Here is an 18,621-nt window from a genome sequence, read left to right on the forward strand (position 1 = left end):
TTCCTCTCTCCCCCTCTCTTTTGCGCTCTCTCCCCCCTCTCTTTTGCGCTCTCTCCCCCCTCTCTTTTGCGCTCTCTCCCCCCTCTCTTTTGCGCTCTCTCCCCCCTCTCTTTTGCGCTCTCTCTCCCCTCTCTTTTGCGCTCTCTCTCCCCTCTCTTTTGCGCTCTCTCTCCCCCTCTCTTTTGCGCTCTCTCTCCCCCTCTCTTTTGCGCTCTCTCTCCCATCTCTTTTGCGCTCTCTCTCTCCCCCTCTCTTTTGCGCTCTCTCTCTCCCCCTCTCTTTTGCGCTCTCTCTCTCCCCCTCTCTTTTGCGCTCTCTCTCTCCCCCTCTCTTTTGCGCTCTCTCCCCCCTCTCTTTTGCGCTCTCTCCCCCCTCTCTTTTGCGCTCTCTCTCTCCCCCCTCTCTTTTGCTCTCTCTCTCTCCCCCCTCTCTTTTGCTCTCTCTCTCCCCCATCTCTTTTGCGCTCTCTCTCCCCATCTCTTTTGCGATCTCTCTCCCCATCTCTTTTGCGATCTCTCTCCCCATCTCTTTTGCGCTCTCTCCCCCCTCTCTTTTGCGCTCTCTCTCTCCCCCCTCTCTTTTGCGCTCTCTCTCTCCCCCCTCTCTTTTGCTCTCTCTCTCCCCCATCTCTTTTGCGCTCTCTCTCCCCATCTCTTTTGCGATCTCTCTCCCCATCTCTTTTGCGATCTCTCTCCCCATCTCTTTTGCGCTCTCTCTCCCCCCATCTCTTTTGCGCTCTCTCTCCCCCCATCTCTTTTGCGCTCTCTCTCCCCCCATCTCTTTCGCGCTCTCTCTCCCCCCATCTCTTTTGCGCTCTCTCTCCCCCCATCTCTTTTGCGCTCTCTCTCCCCCCATCTCTTTTGCGCTCTCTCTCTCTCTCCCCATCTCTTTTGCGCTCTCTCTCCCCATCTCTTTTGCGCTCTCTCTCCCCCCCCTCTTTTGCTCTCTCTCCCCCCCCCTCTTTTGCTCTCTCTCCCCCCCCCCTCTTTTGCTCTCTCTCTCCCCCCCTCTTTTGCTCTCTCCCCCCCCCTCTTTTGCTCTCTCTCCCCCCCTCTTTTGCTCTCTCCCCCCCCTCTTTTGCTCTCTCTCTCTCTCTCTCCCCCTCTTTTGCGCTCTCTCCTCCCCTCTCTTTTGCGCCCTCTCTCTCTCCCCCCCCCCTCTCTCTCTCCCCCTCTCTCTCCCCCCCCCTCTCTCTCTCTCCCCCCCCCCCCCCTCTCTCTCTCTCTCTCTCTCTCTCTCTCTCTCGCCCCCGTCCCTCTATCGCGTGGCCACGACCCCTTCACGCGGCCACGCGTAGTTTAATATAGTTTATTTTAATTCTAAAGGTAAGTTTAAATGTATTATAAGATAGGGATGAGTTAATATTTAATGTAAAGTTAGCGGGTTGTTAGGTTTTGGGGTTAATATCTTAATTTAGTTTATGGCGGTTTAGGGGTTAATAGGTTTAGTAAGTGGTAGTGATGTGGGAGGCCAGGGGTTTAGGGGTTAATACATTTATTTCGTTGCGGAGGGGTCAAGGAGCGGAGGGATAGGGGTTAATAACTTTATTAGAGTTGCGGTGGGCTTCAGGAGCAGCGGGATGGGGGTTAATAACTTTATTTAGTTGCGGCGGGTTCTGGGAATGGCGGGATAGGGGTTAAATATTTTAGTATAGTGTTGGTGTTTAGTGACAGGGTATAAATAAACTTGGGAAAAAAGCCAAATAGCAGCAAGATCGATGACTGTTAGTTAACAGTCCGCTGCTCATAGCCCCGTACTTGGTGAGCGGCTTTTTGACAGCTTTTTTTATAAATAAGGAGAGCGTATTCAGGTCCACGGCCGCAATGTCTGGCGAGTGTATTGGTGCCGTCGAATGCAGCATAGTTGACGGCTTGATAATTTGGCCTCATAGGATCATTAAATACAGTAGAATAGCATAATCAATAAGTACATATTTAAAAAAAAACAAGTCAATAGAACTTTCTTTGAATTTTTATGTAAGGTATTGGCATCCACTATTTCTTTATGCAAGGAGTTCCACAATTTGATCGATCTTACAGTGAAAAAACATTTTCTTTCCTGGAGATTAAATCTTTAGACTTAATTTGTGACCTCTTGTCACAAACAATTGCTTTGAAATAAACAGTGCTTCCACCAACTCTGTATATAAGTCTTGAATATATTTATTTTAATTAATTTATATAACCTGTCAAGTGCCTTTTTTCTTGAGTAAACAACCCCAAATTTGGCTATCTTCTACTCATAGTTTAAATTCTCCATTCTACATATTAGTTTTGTGGCCCTTCTCTGAAGTTTTTCTTATTCTGCAATGGTTCCCAGAACTGCACTTCATATTCAAAGTGAGGTTTTACAAAGGGTTTATATAGCAACCGTATTAATCTTTCCTCTGTTGCATTAATGCCTTGTTTAATACATGCTAGTTTTTATTATCTTGCATTGCCCACACTTTCTTAGCTTGTTTTCTATAAGTATGACTGAATCCGTTTACTCCTTGATTTTACGGTTTACTCATACTTAAATAATAGGTACCTGCATATTGTACTTCCAATATGTAGAACCTTACATTTACCAGTATTAAAGGGACACGATACCCAAATGTTGAAGCACTTGAAAGTGATGCAGCATAACTGTAAGAGGTTGACTAGAAAATATCACCTGAATATCTCTATGTAAAAAAGTAATATATTTTACCTCAAAATCTCCTCAGTAGACAGATCCCATTGTAAACGAACTTTAAGCAGCTAGTCAGGATGCTAGTCCCAGGTCTGGCAAGGGAGTGTGCATCTGTCATGTGCAGGAATAGTCATGTTATTTCCCTCCTCAGTTTATGGAAGTTTAGTATAAAATCTCACAAGACGTCTCACAGTGTGACAGCAACACTGATGAAGCTTATTTGCTGTTGTTTTTTTCCAACATTCAGCTGGCAGTAGCTACAGCATAATTATTCACACATCACTATTATTGTAAGCTTAGGATATTTTTAGGTAAAATAGCTTCCTTTTTACATAGAGATGTTCAGGTGATATTTTCTTGTTGGCTTTTTACAGTTACACTTCTTCACTTTCAAGTGATTTAGCATATGGGTTTTATGTCCCTTTAACTCTTATTTGCCATTTACCAGACTAATGTTTGTAAATTCCCTTGCAAAGCAAATACTGGCATTCAGTCATAAACATATGCGCAAAAGCACCTAAAAGCCGCAAACACTGAATGTCTGCTGTTGTCGTAGTGTCAGTGAGGGTCAACTATTTCTCAATAAGCATGTGCGGGAGCCCTGATCTCAGATTTCTCTTGTAAGGTGTATCCAGTCCACGGATCATCCATTACTTGTGGTATATTCTCCTTCCCAACAGGAAGCTGCAAGAGGATCACCCACAGCAGAGCTGTCTATATAGCTCCTCCTCTAACTGCCACTACCAGTCATTCTCTTGCAGCTCTCGACAAGGGAAGTAGCTAGAGAGATGTGGTGCATTAATGTAGTTTATCTTCAATCAAAAGTTTATTTTCAAATGGTACCGGAGTTGTACTATTTTAGCCTCAGGCAGAAAGTAGAAGAGTCTGCCTGTGGTCTTTGATGATCTTAGCAGGTTGTAACTAAGATCCATTGCTGTTCTCACACATAACTGAAGAGAGAGGTAACTTCAGCTGGGGGAATGGCGTGCAGGGTCTCCTGCTATGAGGTATGTGCAGTTTAAATTTTTCTAGAGAAATGAATATGCTAGAAAATGCTGTTAATACCGGATTTATTTAAGGTAAGCCTGATTACAGTGATTTAATGACTAGTATCATGCTTACTGTAAAAGGTAATATTCTTATTACTTTCTCACATTACTGAAAAATAAAACGTTTGCTGGAAGTGTTTAAATGTTTTTTTATACATATTGGTGATAAAACTTTATTGGGGCCCAGTTTTTTCCACATGGCTGGCTAGATTTTGCCTAGGGATAGTTTTGTTAGGCCCTCTCACTGTGAATACAGGTTGGGAGGGTCCTATTTTCGCGCCTAAATGCGCATTAGATTTTGCAGCTTGAGACATCCAGTTTCCCTGAAGGAGTCCCCTGAACACGTAGGACCTCTCTAAAGGGTTTTTGTGCCTTTCAAAGTCGTTATATGGGCAGGTAGGACCACAGCAGAGCTGTGGCAGTTGTTGTGACTGTTGAAAAACGTTTATATCGTTTTTTTATCCGGTTTTGAAACTAAGGGGTTAATCATCCATTTGCAAGTGGGTGCAATGCTCTATTAGTCTATTATACACACTGTAAAAATGTAAAGATCATATTCTGTCTTTAAAAAATTTATCACCAGAGGAAATTGACAAGGGGAAAGTTATGCCGACTAACACGCCTCACGTGTCAGAACCTTTGACTCCCGCTCAAGGGACTCCCGCTCAAGAGGCGCCAAGTACATCTAGCGCGCCCATGGCGTTTACTTTACAAGACATGGCGGCAGTTATGGATCATACCCTTACAGCGGTATTGTCCAAACTACCAGGGTTACAAGGAAAGCGAGACAGCTCTGGGGCTAGAAAAAATACAGAGCACTCTGACGCTTTAGTAGCTATGTGTGATATCCCCTCACAATATGCAGAAGCTGAGGCAGGAGAGCTTCTTTCTATGGGTGATTTTTCTGACTCAGGGAAGATCCTTCAACCTGATTCTGATATGTCAACATTTAAATTTAAGCTTCAACACCGCCGCGTGTTGCTCAGGGAGGTTTTAGCTAAGCATACAACTATCCCCATCGAGGACAGTTGTGCTTTCCTATATCCAATGGATAAAAAGTTAGAGGCTTACCTTAAGAAAATGTTTATTCAACAAGGTTTTATTCTCCAGCCTCTTGCATGCATTGCCCCGGTCACTGCTGCTGCGGCCTTCTGGTTTGAGTCTCTGGAAGAGGCCTTACAGGTAGAAACTCCATTGGATGATATACTTGACAAGCTTAAAACGCTTAAGCTAGCCAATTCATTTGTTTCTGACGCCGTTGTTCATTTAACTAAACTAACGGCTAAGAACTCAGGTTTTGCTTTTCAGACGCGTAGGGCGCTATGGCTTAAATCCTAGTCAGCTGACGTTACATCAAAGTCTAAGCTTCTCAATATTCCCTTCAAGGGGCAGACCCTATTCGGGCCTGGACTGAAGGAGATGATTTCTGATATTACTGGAGGAAAAGGTCATGCCCTTCCTCAGGATAGGTCTAACAAATTAAGGACCAAACAAACTAATTTTCGTGCCTTTTGAAACTTTGACGAGCGCAGCATAATCTTCCTCTAATACAAAACAAGAGGGAAATTTTGCCCAGTCCAAGCCAGTCTGGAGACCTAACAAGGCTTGGAACAAAGGTAAACAGGCCAAGAAGCCTGCTGCTGCCTCTAAGACAGCATGAAAGATTGGCCCCCGATCCGGTAACAGATCTAGTAGGGGGCAGACTTTCTTCGCCCAGGCTTGGGCAAGGGATGTCCAGGATCCCTGGGCATTGGAAATTGTGTCCCAGGGATATCTTCTGGACTTCAAAGCTTCTTCCCCAAAAGGAAGATTTCACCTTTCACAATTATCTGCAGACCAGATAAAGAGAGAGGGATTCTTACATTGTATTCAAGACCTCCTAGTTATGGGAGTGATCCACCCAGTTCCAAAGGAGGAACAGGGGCAAGGATTATATTCAAATCTATTTGTGGTTCCCAAGAAAGAGGGAACCTTCAGACCAATCTTAGATCTCAAGATCCTAAACAAATTTCTCAGGGTCCCATCTTTCAAGATGGAGACTATTCGAACCATCCTACCTATGATCCAGGAGGGTCAATATATGACTACCGTGGACTTAAAGGATGCTTATCTTCACATTCCGATACACAAAGATCATCATCGGTTTCTCAGGTTTGCCTTCCTAGACAGGCATTACCAGTTTGTGGCTCTTCCCTTTGGGTTAGCTACGGCACCAAGAATCTTTACGAAGGTTCTGGGGTCACTTCTGGCGGTCCTAAGGCTGCGGGGCATAGCAGTAGCCCCTTACTTAGACGACATTCTGATACAGGCGTCGAATTTCCAAATTGCCAAGTCCCATACGGCATTGTTCTGGCATTCCTGAGGTCTCATGGGTGGAAAGTGAACGAAAAGAAGAGTTCTCTATCCCCTCTCACAAGAGTTTCCTTCCTGGGAACTCTGATAGATTCTGTAGAAATGAGGATTTACCTGACAGAGGCCAGGTTGTCAAAACTTCTAAATTCCTGCCGTGTTCTTTATTCTACTTCTCGCCCTTCGGTTGCTCATTGTTTGGAAGTAATCGGCTTAATGGTAGCGGCAATGGACATAGTGCCGTTTGCCCGCCTACATCTCAGATCGCTGCAACTCTGCATGCTCAGTCAGTGGAATGGGGATTACACAGATTTGTCCCCTCTACTAAATCTGGATCAAGAGACCAGGGATTCTCTTCTCTGGTGGCTATCTCGAGTCCATCTGTCCAAAGGTATGACCTTCTGCAGGCCAGATTGGACAATAATAACAACAGATGCCAGCCTTCTGGGCTGGGGGGCAGTCTGGAACTCTCTGAAGGCTCAGGGGTCATGGACTCAGGAGGAGTCACTCCTTCCAATAAACATTCTGGAACTAAGAGCGATATTCAATGCTCTTCAGGCTTGGCCTCAGCTAGCGGCAGTGAGGTTCATCAGATTTCAGTCGGACAACATCACGACAGTAGCTTACATCAACCATCAAGGGGGAACAATGAGTTCCCTAGCGATGTTGGAGGTTTCAAAGATAATTCGTTGGGCAGAGATTCACTCTTGCCACCTATCAGCTATCCATACCCCAGGAGTATAGAACTGGGAGGCGGATTTTCTAAGTCAACAGACTTTTCATCCGGGGGAGTGGGAGCTCCATCCGGAGGTGTTTGCACAGTTGATTCAACGTTGGGGCAAACCAGAACTGGATCTCATGGCGTCTCGCCAGAGCACCAAGCTTCCTTGTTACGGATCCAGGTCCAGGGATCCCAAGGCAGCGCTGATAGATGCTCTAGCAGCGCCTTGGTCCTTCAACCTGGCTTATGTGTTTCCACCATTTCCTCTGCTCCCTCGTCTGATTGCCAAGGTCAAGCAGGAGAGAGCATCAGTGATTTTGATAGCACCTGTGTGGCCACGCAGGACTTGGTATGCAGATCTGGTGGACATGTCATCCTTTCCACCATGGACTCTGCCTCTGAGACAGGACCTTCTACTTCAGGGTCCTTTCAACCATCCAAATCTAATTTCTCTGCGGCTGACTGCTTGGAGATTGAACGCTTGATTTTATCAAAGCGTGGTTTCTCAGAGTCGGTCATTGATACCTTAATACAGGCGCGAAAGCCTGTCACCAGGAAAATCTATCATAAGATATGGTGTAAATATCTTCATTGGTGTGAATCCAAGGGTTACTCATGGAGTAAGGTCAGGATTCCTAGGATATTATCTTTTCTCCAAGATGGATTGGAGAAGGGTTTGTCAGCAAGTTCCTTAAAGGGACAGATTTCTGCTCTGTCTATTCTTTTGCACAAACGTCTGGCTGAGGTTCCAGACGTGCAAGCGTTTTGTCAGGCTTTAGTCAGAATTAAGCCTGTGTTTAAACCTGTTGCTCCGCCCTGGAGTTTAAATTTAGTTCTTAAGGTTCTTCAAGAGGTTCCGTTTGAACCTTTGCATTCCATTGATATTAAGCTCTTATCTTGGAAAGTTTTGCTTTTAGTAGCTATCTCCTCAGCGCAAAGAGTTTGAGTTATCTGCTTTACAATGTGATTCTCCTTATCTCATTTTTCATTCAGATAAGGTAGTGTTACGTACCAAACCTGGTTTTCTACCTAAGGTGGTATCTAATAAAAATATCAATCAGGAGATTGTTGTACCGTCACTGTGTCCTAATCCTTCTTCAAAGAAGGAACGTCTTTTACACAATCTTGACGTGGTTCGTGCTTTAAAGTTTTATTTACAAGCTACTAAAAATTTTCGTCCAACATCTGCATTGTTTGTTGTCTACTCTGGACAGAGGAGAGGCCAAAAGGCTTCGGCAACTTCTCTTTCTTTTTGGCTAAGGAGTATAATACGCTTAGCTTATGAGACTTCTGGCCAGCAGCCTCCTGAAAGGATTACAGCTCATTCTACTAGAGCGGTAGCTTCCACATGGGCTTTTAAGAATGAGGCTTCTGTTGAACAGATTTGTAAGGCGGCGACTTGGTCTTCGCTTCATACTTTTTCAAAATTCTATAAATTTGATACTTTTGCTTCTTCGGAGGCTATTTTTGGGAGAAAGGTTTTGCAGGCAATGGTGCCTTCCGTTTAAGCACCTGCCTTGTCCCTCCCTTCATCCGTGTCCTATAGCTTTGGTATTGGTATCCCACAAGTAATGGATGATCCGTGGACTGGATACACCTTACAAGAGAAAACAAAATTTATTCTTACCTGATAAATTTGTTTCTCTTGTGGTGTATCCAGTCCACGGCCCGCCCTGTCATTTTAAGGCAGGTGTGTTTTATTTTTAAACTACAGTCACCACTGCACCCTATGGTTTCTCCTTTCTCTTGCTTGTCTTCGGTCGAATGACTGGTAGTGGCAGTTAGAGGAGGAGCTATATAGACAGCTCTGCTGTGGGTGATCCTCTTGCAGCTTCCTGTTGGGAAGGAGAATATCCCACAAGTAATGGATGATCCGTGGACTGGATACACCACAAGAGAAACAAATTTATCAGGTAAGCATAAATTTTGTTTTTCCTGCATAGGTTGCCCACCATAATAAGTCTTTTTTTATAATGAAACTTGAAAAGACTTAAACTTTGAAAGAAATTTGTACAAAAAGACTAAATAGAAAATTAAAGTTAATAGGGGATTTTATTGTAATTTAAGTTTCATGGAACTCCACTTTCCAATGTAGGGTCTTATACAATTGTCATTAGTAGTTGATTGGCAAACAAATAGCAAGAATCTACTTAATGTATTGGGGCAGTGGCTCCAAATGAACCCCCATAGCTTTAAGTTAGTATATGCACACAATAAGCCTCACGTGAATGAGGGGTTTCATGCCCCTTTAGACAGCAGGTTATTGCCATAGACATGACAATAAATTTTGCTAGGTGCCTTTTGCTTGGCTCTGGGCTATAAAAAGTGTCTGTTACCCCAAAATAAACACTATAGTAAGAAAAGTGAACCCACTTGAAAAAAAATGTGCCTCTTTCATAGGAGGGGGTCATATGCCAAGGTGGTCAGTGATCACCTGACAGAACTATAGGCATATGGAACATCATCAAGGGGGTGGAGTATTCCCCACGTGGCACCCAACAATACATAGACAATATTGAGACCCCTTATTTAAAAAAAGCAGCATTCTTGCTCTTTCAAATGTGTGGTCTTGTGTCTGTCACACTGTCAGCTGTTTGTCATAACAATGACAAATACCTTACAATAAGGGTGCACTATTTTACAATTATGTATTCTCCCTAGACATATACAAAACAGAGGAGTGGACTGCACTCTCAAACGGGACCGGGTACACATCCCATGACCCTGCAACATAATTACATAAGCCTTTGCACCATTGGGTGGTTCACAGTTTGTTTGATTGAGAGCATGCATTGTTTGGCTATATTAGGGACCCAGGTTGGGAGAGACCTTGATGTTATTCCTGGGCTTGACCCATTTGGCCAGATGTGGTAACTAACTCTTCCATTGTTGCTTTTAATCTTAGCAGTGTACTTGCAAGTGTGTGCCAGACTTCCTCCGTGTGTTGTGTTAATTTGTTTTGTAATTTTCCCTATGGGCTTTGCACCCACTGCCTGGGGCTCTGGGGACTGTGCCAGCTACCGGTGAGTGCTATTGAACACCCAGGGCTGTGCATGTTGTGTGATATAAATAAATAAAAAATACGGTAATGTGACAATACATTTTGGTCTATTCCAAACTGTTTTTTTTTTTTTGTTAAATTAAAATTTAAATTAAAAAAATACCACTAATAAAACGTTTGTCGTGATCAGATATATATGATGCCAGATCGATGGATAATGATTGTAACGATTATGAGATCATGGTTGGCTTGAAGGCAACAATGGTTTATCTCTTTTAGAACTGATAAGACATGTACAGAATTGGACAGGGATTTAGTGGCCTTCATATTGAGCCATTTATATCAAGAACTGAAACAATTTGTGCTTTGAATAACTATTGGTATCTTGACTAAGCCCAATTTCTAACTCACACAAACATTTAAGTCCCATATCCCAACTATTATCTTTATTTGGAGAATGTGTAAATAGTTTTACTTACAATGTGAGATTACAATTTCCTTTTTGTGTTTTATTTTTTAAGGGCTCAGCTCATTTTATTCAGAATTAATGAAAGGCTTTGGTGCTGGAGGACGCCTTTGGGATCTTCTCTACAGAAAACCATTAATGCCATTCAATGGTAAGTACTTTCAAACAATAGTCTATATTAGAGCCCATTAGAAGATGAACTGTGGTATTTCAATCTATCAATTCATCAGTAAACACTTTTTTTTTTTTCTTCTTCTTCTTTGTTTTGGATTATTCTAATTCAGCTGCTTTAATGAGTTTAAATGTTTGTTATTTTGCACATTTAGTTCACATGCTATGCTAATTAATGCAATTGCATTGTAGAAATTAAAACTATAACTAAACCATGATCATCAAAATATGTTTTATTGCAGTTACTACTTTTGGATTAAAAAAAAAAATCAAATTAGAACATAAACCCAATAAAATAACATCTCTGTTAATGGCACATACATACAATTTAATTATCAATTACATTTAAAAAAAGAGAAAAAAAAACAAACAACTGCATGTAGACATTAGCAGCCAGCCCCTCCAATATTCATGAGGTGGGTCATGTTCCTGCAACGATGGTTTTGAATCAGCATGTTGTTATATCACCTAGTTGTATGTCTAGAAATCCTACTAGAAACCCTCTGCTAGTGTTAATTATTATGCAGTCTGTATGCCTTTAATATTTTATTTTGTAATGAACTGCTTCTTTATTGGGGTAGTTACCATACAAATACATTTACCCTGTGTGGATAGAATTTGTAAATATCTATAATGTCATGTTCACAGCAAACTAGTAATATACTATAAATAATACAGCTTTGTATAGTTTACTTATTCAGGCATTTTTATCTTATTAAACAATAAAACTGCTTTAGGCAGTTTCATACTTTTTCTTTTCAGTTTTAGAAGGGAGTATATTCCTGTGTTAAAGGGAAATAAAACCCAACATTTTTCTAGCATGATTCACACAGAGCATAACCTTTTAAGCAACTTTCTAATTTACTTTTATTATTAAATTTGCTTCATTCTCTTGGCATCCTTTGAAGGAGCAGCAATGCACTACTGGAGCTAGCTGAACACATTGGGTGACCCAGTAACAAGAGGCATATGTGTGCAGTCACCAATCAGCAGCTAGATCCCAGTAGTGCACTGCTGCTCCTGCGCCTAGCTATGTATAATTTTTTTTAAAGGATACCAAAAGAATAAAGCAAATTTGATGATAAAAGTAAATTTGAAAGTTGCTAAAAATGGCATGTTCTATCTGAATCATGAATGTTTAATTTTGATTTTACTATACCTTTTAAGTCTAGCAAGGCCTAAATGTTTTTCAATTACATTTCTTATATTCTAGTCTGATTCTCAGTCATTTTATTTTGTCTCCTTGATGAGGAGTAAGGTGGAAGTGAAGTGCAGATCTACTCGTCGTTGAGAGGGGTTCTCTAAATGATCTGATGCCCATTTCCTCCTCACAGTAACCTTTCGTTCAGAGGAGTAAACAAAGTTATCAGCCAGGCAATGAAGTATCTTTTCTCAGTGGAAAGTGTCATATGCCTTACAGGTGAAATGTGGATATATTCACCAACCCCTGGGTTGCAGAATGCTATTAAAGGGACACTCAAGTCAAAATTAAACTTCATGATTCAGATACAGCAAACAACTTTCCAATTTACTTCCATTAACAAAATGTGCACAGTCTTTTTATATTTACAGTTTTTGAGTCACCAATTCCTACTGAGCATGTGCAATAATTCACAGCATATATGTATATGCATTTGTGATTGGCTGATGGCTGTCACATGATACAGGGGGAGTGGAAATAGACATAACTTTGCAATTTATTTAACAAAAATCTACTACTCATTTGAAGTTCAGAATAAGTGATATTGCATTGTCTTCTTATCATGCATTTTTTGATTTTGCAAATCTACTGTATTGACTGGTCCTTTAATTATGATAGATCCTTGACTTCTTGCTTGCAAAGCCTAGTATGAGCTTGTCTACTGGAAGCACGTTGCGGCAGCTGATGCAAGCACAGTGTACAATGGTTCTTTGCACCTTGATAGCCCCATGGCTATTAGTATGCACATGTACACGATTCACATATTCTGGTACCATATATTTATACTCTGTAGAGTATAGCAGAGTTAATAGCAGATTTTAGCACCTTTTTAAGATTGTTTTTATGAGGTTACTGTCTCTTTAAATTTAGGGTAGTCAACCTTAGTGTATAGCTCGGCAGAAGCTTTTGAGCTCGCTAGTCTATCACCTGTGCTTAAATTGTCATATTTCCTCCAGGTTTCTTGGCTTAAGGCCTCACCAGTAGCGCAGGTGCACTTAGGGTTAACCATTTCACCACCCTCTTTAGCACACCTTCTTGTTATAATCATTTCCTCTTCCTGTGCTGCTGTAATTTGTGTGGAGAGAAGCTCTTGGGACCAGTGTAAGTGCTGAGCAACTCTAATCATATCTGAGTTTTGTTTCAAATTGGGGTATATCTTTATTTAACCCTTTATGTGCTATGTACTATGTAGGCATTGTGTTTTTTACAGTTATTACAGCATTTTTTAACAGCACTATATTATTTTTCCCTTTCAGTGATTTATTATTTTTACCATGTGCAATTGCTGTTATTTCTCTTACATGGTGTATCCAGTCCACGGATTCATCCTTACTTGTGGGATATTCTCATTCCCTACAGGAAGTGGCAAAGAGAGCACACAGCAGAGCTGTCCATATAGCTCCCCCTCAGGCTCTGCCCCCCCAGTCATTCTCTTTGCCGCTCTAACAAGTAGCATCTCCACGGGAGGGTAAAGTGAATGTGGTGTTAGATTTGTAGTTTTTATTTCTTCAATCAAAAGTTTCTTATTTTAAAATAGTGGCGGTTTGTACTATTTACTCTGTGGCAGAAAGTGATGAAGATTTCTGCTGAGAGGAAAACGATTTTAGCATGTTGTAACTAAAATCTATTGCTGTTCCCACACAGGACTGTTGAGCATCAGAAAACTTCAGTTGGGGGGAACAGTTTGCAGGCTTAACTGCTTTGAGGTATGTTTCAGTCATTTTTTCTAGTCAAGACTTAGTAATGCTAGAAGACTGACAAGAATCCCCATGTGGGAAAGGTAAGCCATATTCTGAGACTTAGTATAGAAGGAAGGCTTATTTGAAAGGGCTCAAACACTGGTGGACACTGTTAAGGGGCAATCGATTGTTTTTTTTACAAAAATCTGATATTTATACAAGCTTATATTACATTTGTGTTTAAAGTGTGCTAAGGTATCTAAACATTTTAAAGACCATGCAGTGACACTTAAAAATGTAGCCCAAGATGATTCTTTAACGGAAGGTAACAAGGATAGTCCTCCTTCCTCTCCCCATGTGTCGACACCAGTTACGCCCGCGCAAGCAATGCCTAGTACCTCTAGCGCATTGGCCCCTATTACATTACAACAATTAGCAGCAGTCATGGATAATTCCCTTGCAGCATTTTTATCCAAACTGCCAGTTTTTCCTACAAAGCGTGATAGCTCGGTCTTAAAAACAGAGTATGAGCAATCAGAAGCTTTGGAGGATTTATTTGTTGTACCCTCAACGCTCTGAAGGGACGGTGAGGGATGTGCTGTCCGAGGGAGAAATTTCTGATACAGGAAAGGTTTCTCAGCGGGCAGAATCAGATTCCTTAGCGTTTAAATTTAAGCTGGAACACTTCCGCATGCTGCTTAAGGAGGTATTAGCTATGCTGGATGATTGCGACCCCATGGTGGTCCCAGAGAAATTGTGTAAAATGGACAAATATCTAGAAGTCCCTGTATACACTGATGCGTTTCCGATCCCGAAGAGGGTGGCGGATATTGTGGATAGGGAGTGGGAGAGACCAGGTGTACCCTTTGTTCCCCCCCCTATCTTTAAGAAAATGTTCCCCATAACTGATCCCAGGCGGGACGCATGGCAGACGGTCCCTAAGGTAGAGGGGGCAGTTTCAACACTAGCCAAGCGCACAACCATACCAATTGAAGACAGTTGTGCTTTCAAAGATCCTATGGATAAAAAATTAGGTTTACTAAAGAAAATGTTTGTTCAACAGGGTTTCCTTCTCCAACCTATTGCCTGCATTATTCCTGTAACTACTGCAGCGGCTTTCTGGTTTGAGGCGCTGGAGGAGTCGCTCCAGACGGAGACCTCATATGATGAAATTATGGATAGAATTAAGGCTCTAAAGCTGGCTAATTCTTTTATCACAGATGCCGCTTTCCAATTAGCTAAGTTAGGGGCGAAAAATTCTGGTTTTGCCATTATGGCGCGCAGAGCGCTTTGGCTTAAATCATGGTCGGCCGATGTGTCATCTAAGACTAAGTTACTGAATATTCCTTTCAAGGGAAAGACCCTTTTCGGGCCCGAGTTGAAAGAGATTATTTCGGATATCACTGGGGGAAAGGGCCATGCCCTCCCGCAAGATAGGCCTTTTAAGGCTAAAAACAAGGCTAATTTCTCCAACATAGGTGTGTCCGGTCCACGGCGTCATCCTTACTTGTGGGATATTCTCTTCCCCAACAGGAAATGGCAAAGAGCCCAGCAAAGCTGGTCACATGATCCCTCCTAGGCTCCGCCTACCCCAGTCATTCTCTTTGCCGTTGTACAGGCAACATCTCCACGGAGATGGCTTAGAGTTTTTTAGTGTTTAACTGTAGTTTTTATTATTCAATCAAGAGTTTGTTATTTTAAAATAGTGCTGGTATGTACTATTTACTCAGAAACAGAAAAGAGATGAAGATTTCTGTTTGTATGAGGAAAATGATTTTAGCAACCGTTACTAAAATCCATGGCTGTTCCACACAGGACTGTTGAGAGGAATTAACTTCAGTTGGGGGAACAGTGAGCAGTCTCTTGCTGCTTGAGGCATGACACATTCTAACAAGACGATGTAATGCTGGAAGCTGTCATTTTCCCTATGGGATCCGGTAAGCCATGTTTATTAAGATAGTAAATAAGGGCTTCACAAGGGCTTATTAAGACTGTAGACTTTTTCTGGGCTAAATCGATTCATTATTAACACATATTTAGCCTTGAGGAATCATTTAATCTGGGTATTTTGATAAGATTATATCGGCAGGCACTTTTTTAGACACCTTATTCTTTAAGGGCTTTCCCAAATCATAGGCAGAGCCTCATTTTCGCGCCGGTGTTGCGCACTTGTTTTTGAGAGGCATGGCATGCAGTCGCATGTGTGAGGAGCTCTGATACATAGAAAAGACTTTCTGAAGGCGTCATTTGGTATCGTATTCCCCTTTGGGCTTGGTTGGGTCTCAGCAAAGCAGATACCAGGGACTGTAAAGGGGTTAAAGTTAAAAACGGCTCCGGTTCCGTTATTTTAAGGGTTAAAGCTTCCAAATTTGGTGTGCAAAACTTTTAAGGCTTTAAGACACTGTGGTGAAATTTTGGTGAATTTTGAACAATTCCTTCATATTTTTTCGCAATTGCAGTAATAAAGTGTGTTCAGTTTAAAATTTAAAGTGACAGTAACGGTTTTATTTTAAAACGTTTTTTGTACTTTGTTATCAAGTTTATGCCTGTTTAACATGTCTGAACTACCAGATAGACTGTGTTCTGAATGTGGGGAAGCCAGAGTTCCTTCTCATTTAAATAAATGTGATTTATGTGATAATGACAATGATGCCCAAGATGATTCCTCAAGTGAGGGGAGTAAGCATGGTACTGCATCATTCCCTCCTTCGTCTACACGAGTCTTGCCCACTCAGGAGGCCCCTAGTACATCTAGCGCGCCAATACTCCTTACTATGCAACAATTAACGGCTGTAATGGATAATTCTGTCAAAAACATTTTAGCCAAAATGCACACTTATCAGCGTAAGCGCGACTGCTCTGTTTTAGATACTGAAGAGCATGACGACGCTGATAATAATGGTTCTGAAGGGCCCCTAATACAGTCTGATGGGGCCAGGGAGGTTTTGTCTGAGGGAGAAATTACAGATTCAGGGAACATTTCTCAACAAGCTGAACCTGATGTGATTACGTTTAAATTTAAGTTGGAACATCTCCGCGCTCTGCTTAAGGAGGTATTATCCACTCTGGATGATTGTGACAATTTGGTCATCCCAGAGAAGCTATGTAAAATGGACAAGTTCCTAGAGGTCCCGGGGCTCCCAGAAGCTTTTCCTATACCCAAGCGGGTGGCGGACATTGTAAATAAAGAATGGGAAAGGCCCGGTATTCCTTTCGTCCCTCCCCCCATATTTAAAAAATTGTTTCCTATGGTCGACCCCAGAAAGGACTTATGGCAGACAGTCCCCAAGGTCGAGGGAGCGGTTTCCACTTTAAACAAACGCACCACTATACCCATAGAAGATAGTTGTGCTTTCAAAGATCCTATGGATAAAAAATTAGAAGGTTTACTTAAAAAAAAAATGTTTGTTCAGCAGGGTTACCTTCTACAACCAATTTCATGCATTGTCCCTGTCGCTACAGCCGCATGTTTCTGGTTCGATGAGCTGGTAAAGGCGGTCGATAGTGATTCTCCTCCTTATGAGGAGATTATGGACAGAATCAATGCTCTCAAATTGGCTAATTCTTTCACCCTAGACGCCACTTTGCAATTGGCTAGGTTAGCGGCTAAGAATTCTGGGTTTGCTATTGTGGCGCGCAGAGCGCTTTGGTTGAAATCTTGGTCAGCTGATGCGTCTTCCAAGAACAAGCTACTTAACATTCCTTTCAAGGGGAAAACGCTGTTTGGCCCTGACTTGAAAGAGATTATCTCTGATATCACTGGGGGTAAGGGCCATGCCCTTCCTCAGGATCGGCCTTTCAAGGCCAAAAATAAACCTAATTTTCGTCCCTTTCGTAGAAACGGACCAGCCCAAAGTGCTACGTCCTCTAAGCAAGAGGGCAATACTTCTCAAGCCAAGCAAGCTTGAAGACCAATGCAAGGCTGGAACAAGGGAAAGCAGGCCAAGAAACCTGCCACTGCTACCAAGACAGCATGAAATGTTGGCCTCCGATCCGGGACCGGATCTGGTGGGGGGCAGACTCTCTCTCTTCGCTCAGGCTTGGGCAAGAGATGTTCTGGATCCTTGGACACTAGAAATAGTCTCCCAAGGTTATCTTCTGGAATTCAAGGGGCTTCCCCCAAGGGGGAGGTTCCACAGGTCTCAGTTGTCTTCAGACCACATAAAAAGACAGGCATTCTTACATTGTATAGAAGACCTGTTAACATTGGGAGTGATTCATCCTGTTCCATTAGGAGAACAAGGGAAGGGGTTCTACTCCAATCTGTTCATAGTTCCCAAAAAAGAGGGAACGTTCAGACCAATCTTAGATCTCAAGATCTTAAACAAGTTTCTCAAGGTTCCATCGTTCAAGATGGAAACCATTCGAACAATTCTTCCTTCCATCCAGGAAGGTCAATTCATGACCACGGTGGATTTAAAGGATGCGTATCTACATATTCCTATCCACAAGGAACATCATCGGTTCCTAAGGTTCGCATTCCTGGACAAGCATTACCAGTTCGTGGCGCTTCCTTTCGGATTAGCCACTGCTCCAAGGATTTTCACAAAGGTACTAGGGTCCCTTCTAGCTGTGCTAAGACCAAGGGGCATTGCTGTAGTACCTTACTTGGACGACATTCTGATTCAAGCGTCGTCCCTTCCTCAAGCAAAGGCTCACACGGACATCGTCCTGGCCTTTCTCAGATCTCACGGATGGAAAGTGAACGTGGAAAAGAGTTCTCTTTCTCCGTCGACAAGGGTTCCCTTCTTGGGAACAATAATAGACTCCTTAGAAATGAGGATTTTTCTGACAGAGGCCAGAAAAACAAGACTTCTAGACTCTTGTCGGATACTTCATTCCGTTCCTCTTCCTTCCATAGCGCAGTGCATGGAAGTGATAGGTTTGATGGTAGCGGCAATGGACATAGTTCCTTTTGCGCGCATTCATCTAAGACCATTACAACTGTGCATGCTCAGTCAGTGGAATGGGGACTATACAGACTTGTCTCCGAGGGTACAAGTAAATCAGAGGACCAGAGACTCACTCCGTTGGTGGCTGTCCCTGGACAACCTGTCACAAGGGATGACCTTCCGCAGACCAGAGTGGGTCATTGTCACGACCGACGCCAGTCTGATGGGCTGGGGCGCGGTCTGGGGATCCCTGAAAGCTCAGGGTCTTTGGTCTCGGGAAGAATCTCTTCTACCGATAAATATTCTGGAACTGAGAGCGATATTCAATGCTCTCAAGGCTTGGCCTCAGCTAGCGAGGGCCAAGTTCATACGGTTTCAATCAGACAACATGACAACTGTTGCGTACATCAACAATCAGG

General features: G+C 42.5%; 1 protein-coding gene across 2 annotated transcripts in view; it reads left to right on the forward strand.

The window, feature by feature from the left end:
* Positions 1–18,621, forward strand: part of ABCB10 (ATP binding cassette subfamily B member 10) — a 332,203-nt gene that overhangs the window by 106,404 nt on the left and 207,178 nt on the right. For both annotated transcript variants that reach the window (XM_053711149.1, XM_053711150.1), the window contains exon 7: positions 10,315–10,410. In XM_053711149.1, the coding sequence (XP_053567124.1) occupies positions 10,315–10,410 (96 nt within the window). The remainder of the gene's footprint in view (positions 1–10,314; positions 10,411–18,621) is intronic.

This window comes from Bombina bombina, chromosome 4 (assembly GCF_027579735.1).
Source record: "Bombina bombina isolate aBomBom1 chromosome 4, aBomBom1.pri, whole genome shotgun sequence".
In the NCBI taxonomy this organism is placed as follows: Eukaryota; Metazoa; Chordata; class Amphibia; order Anura; family Bombinatoridae; genus Bombina; species Bombina bombina.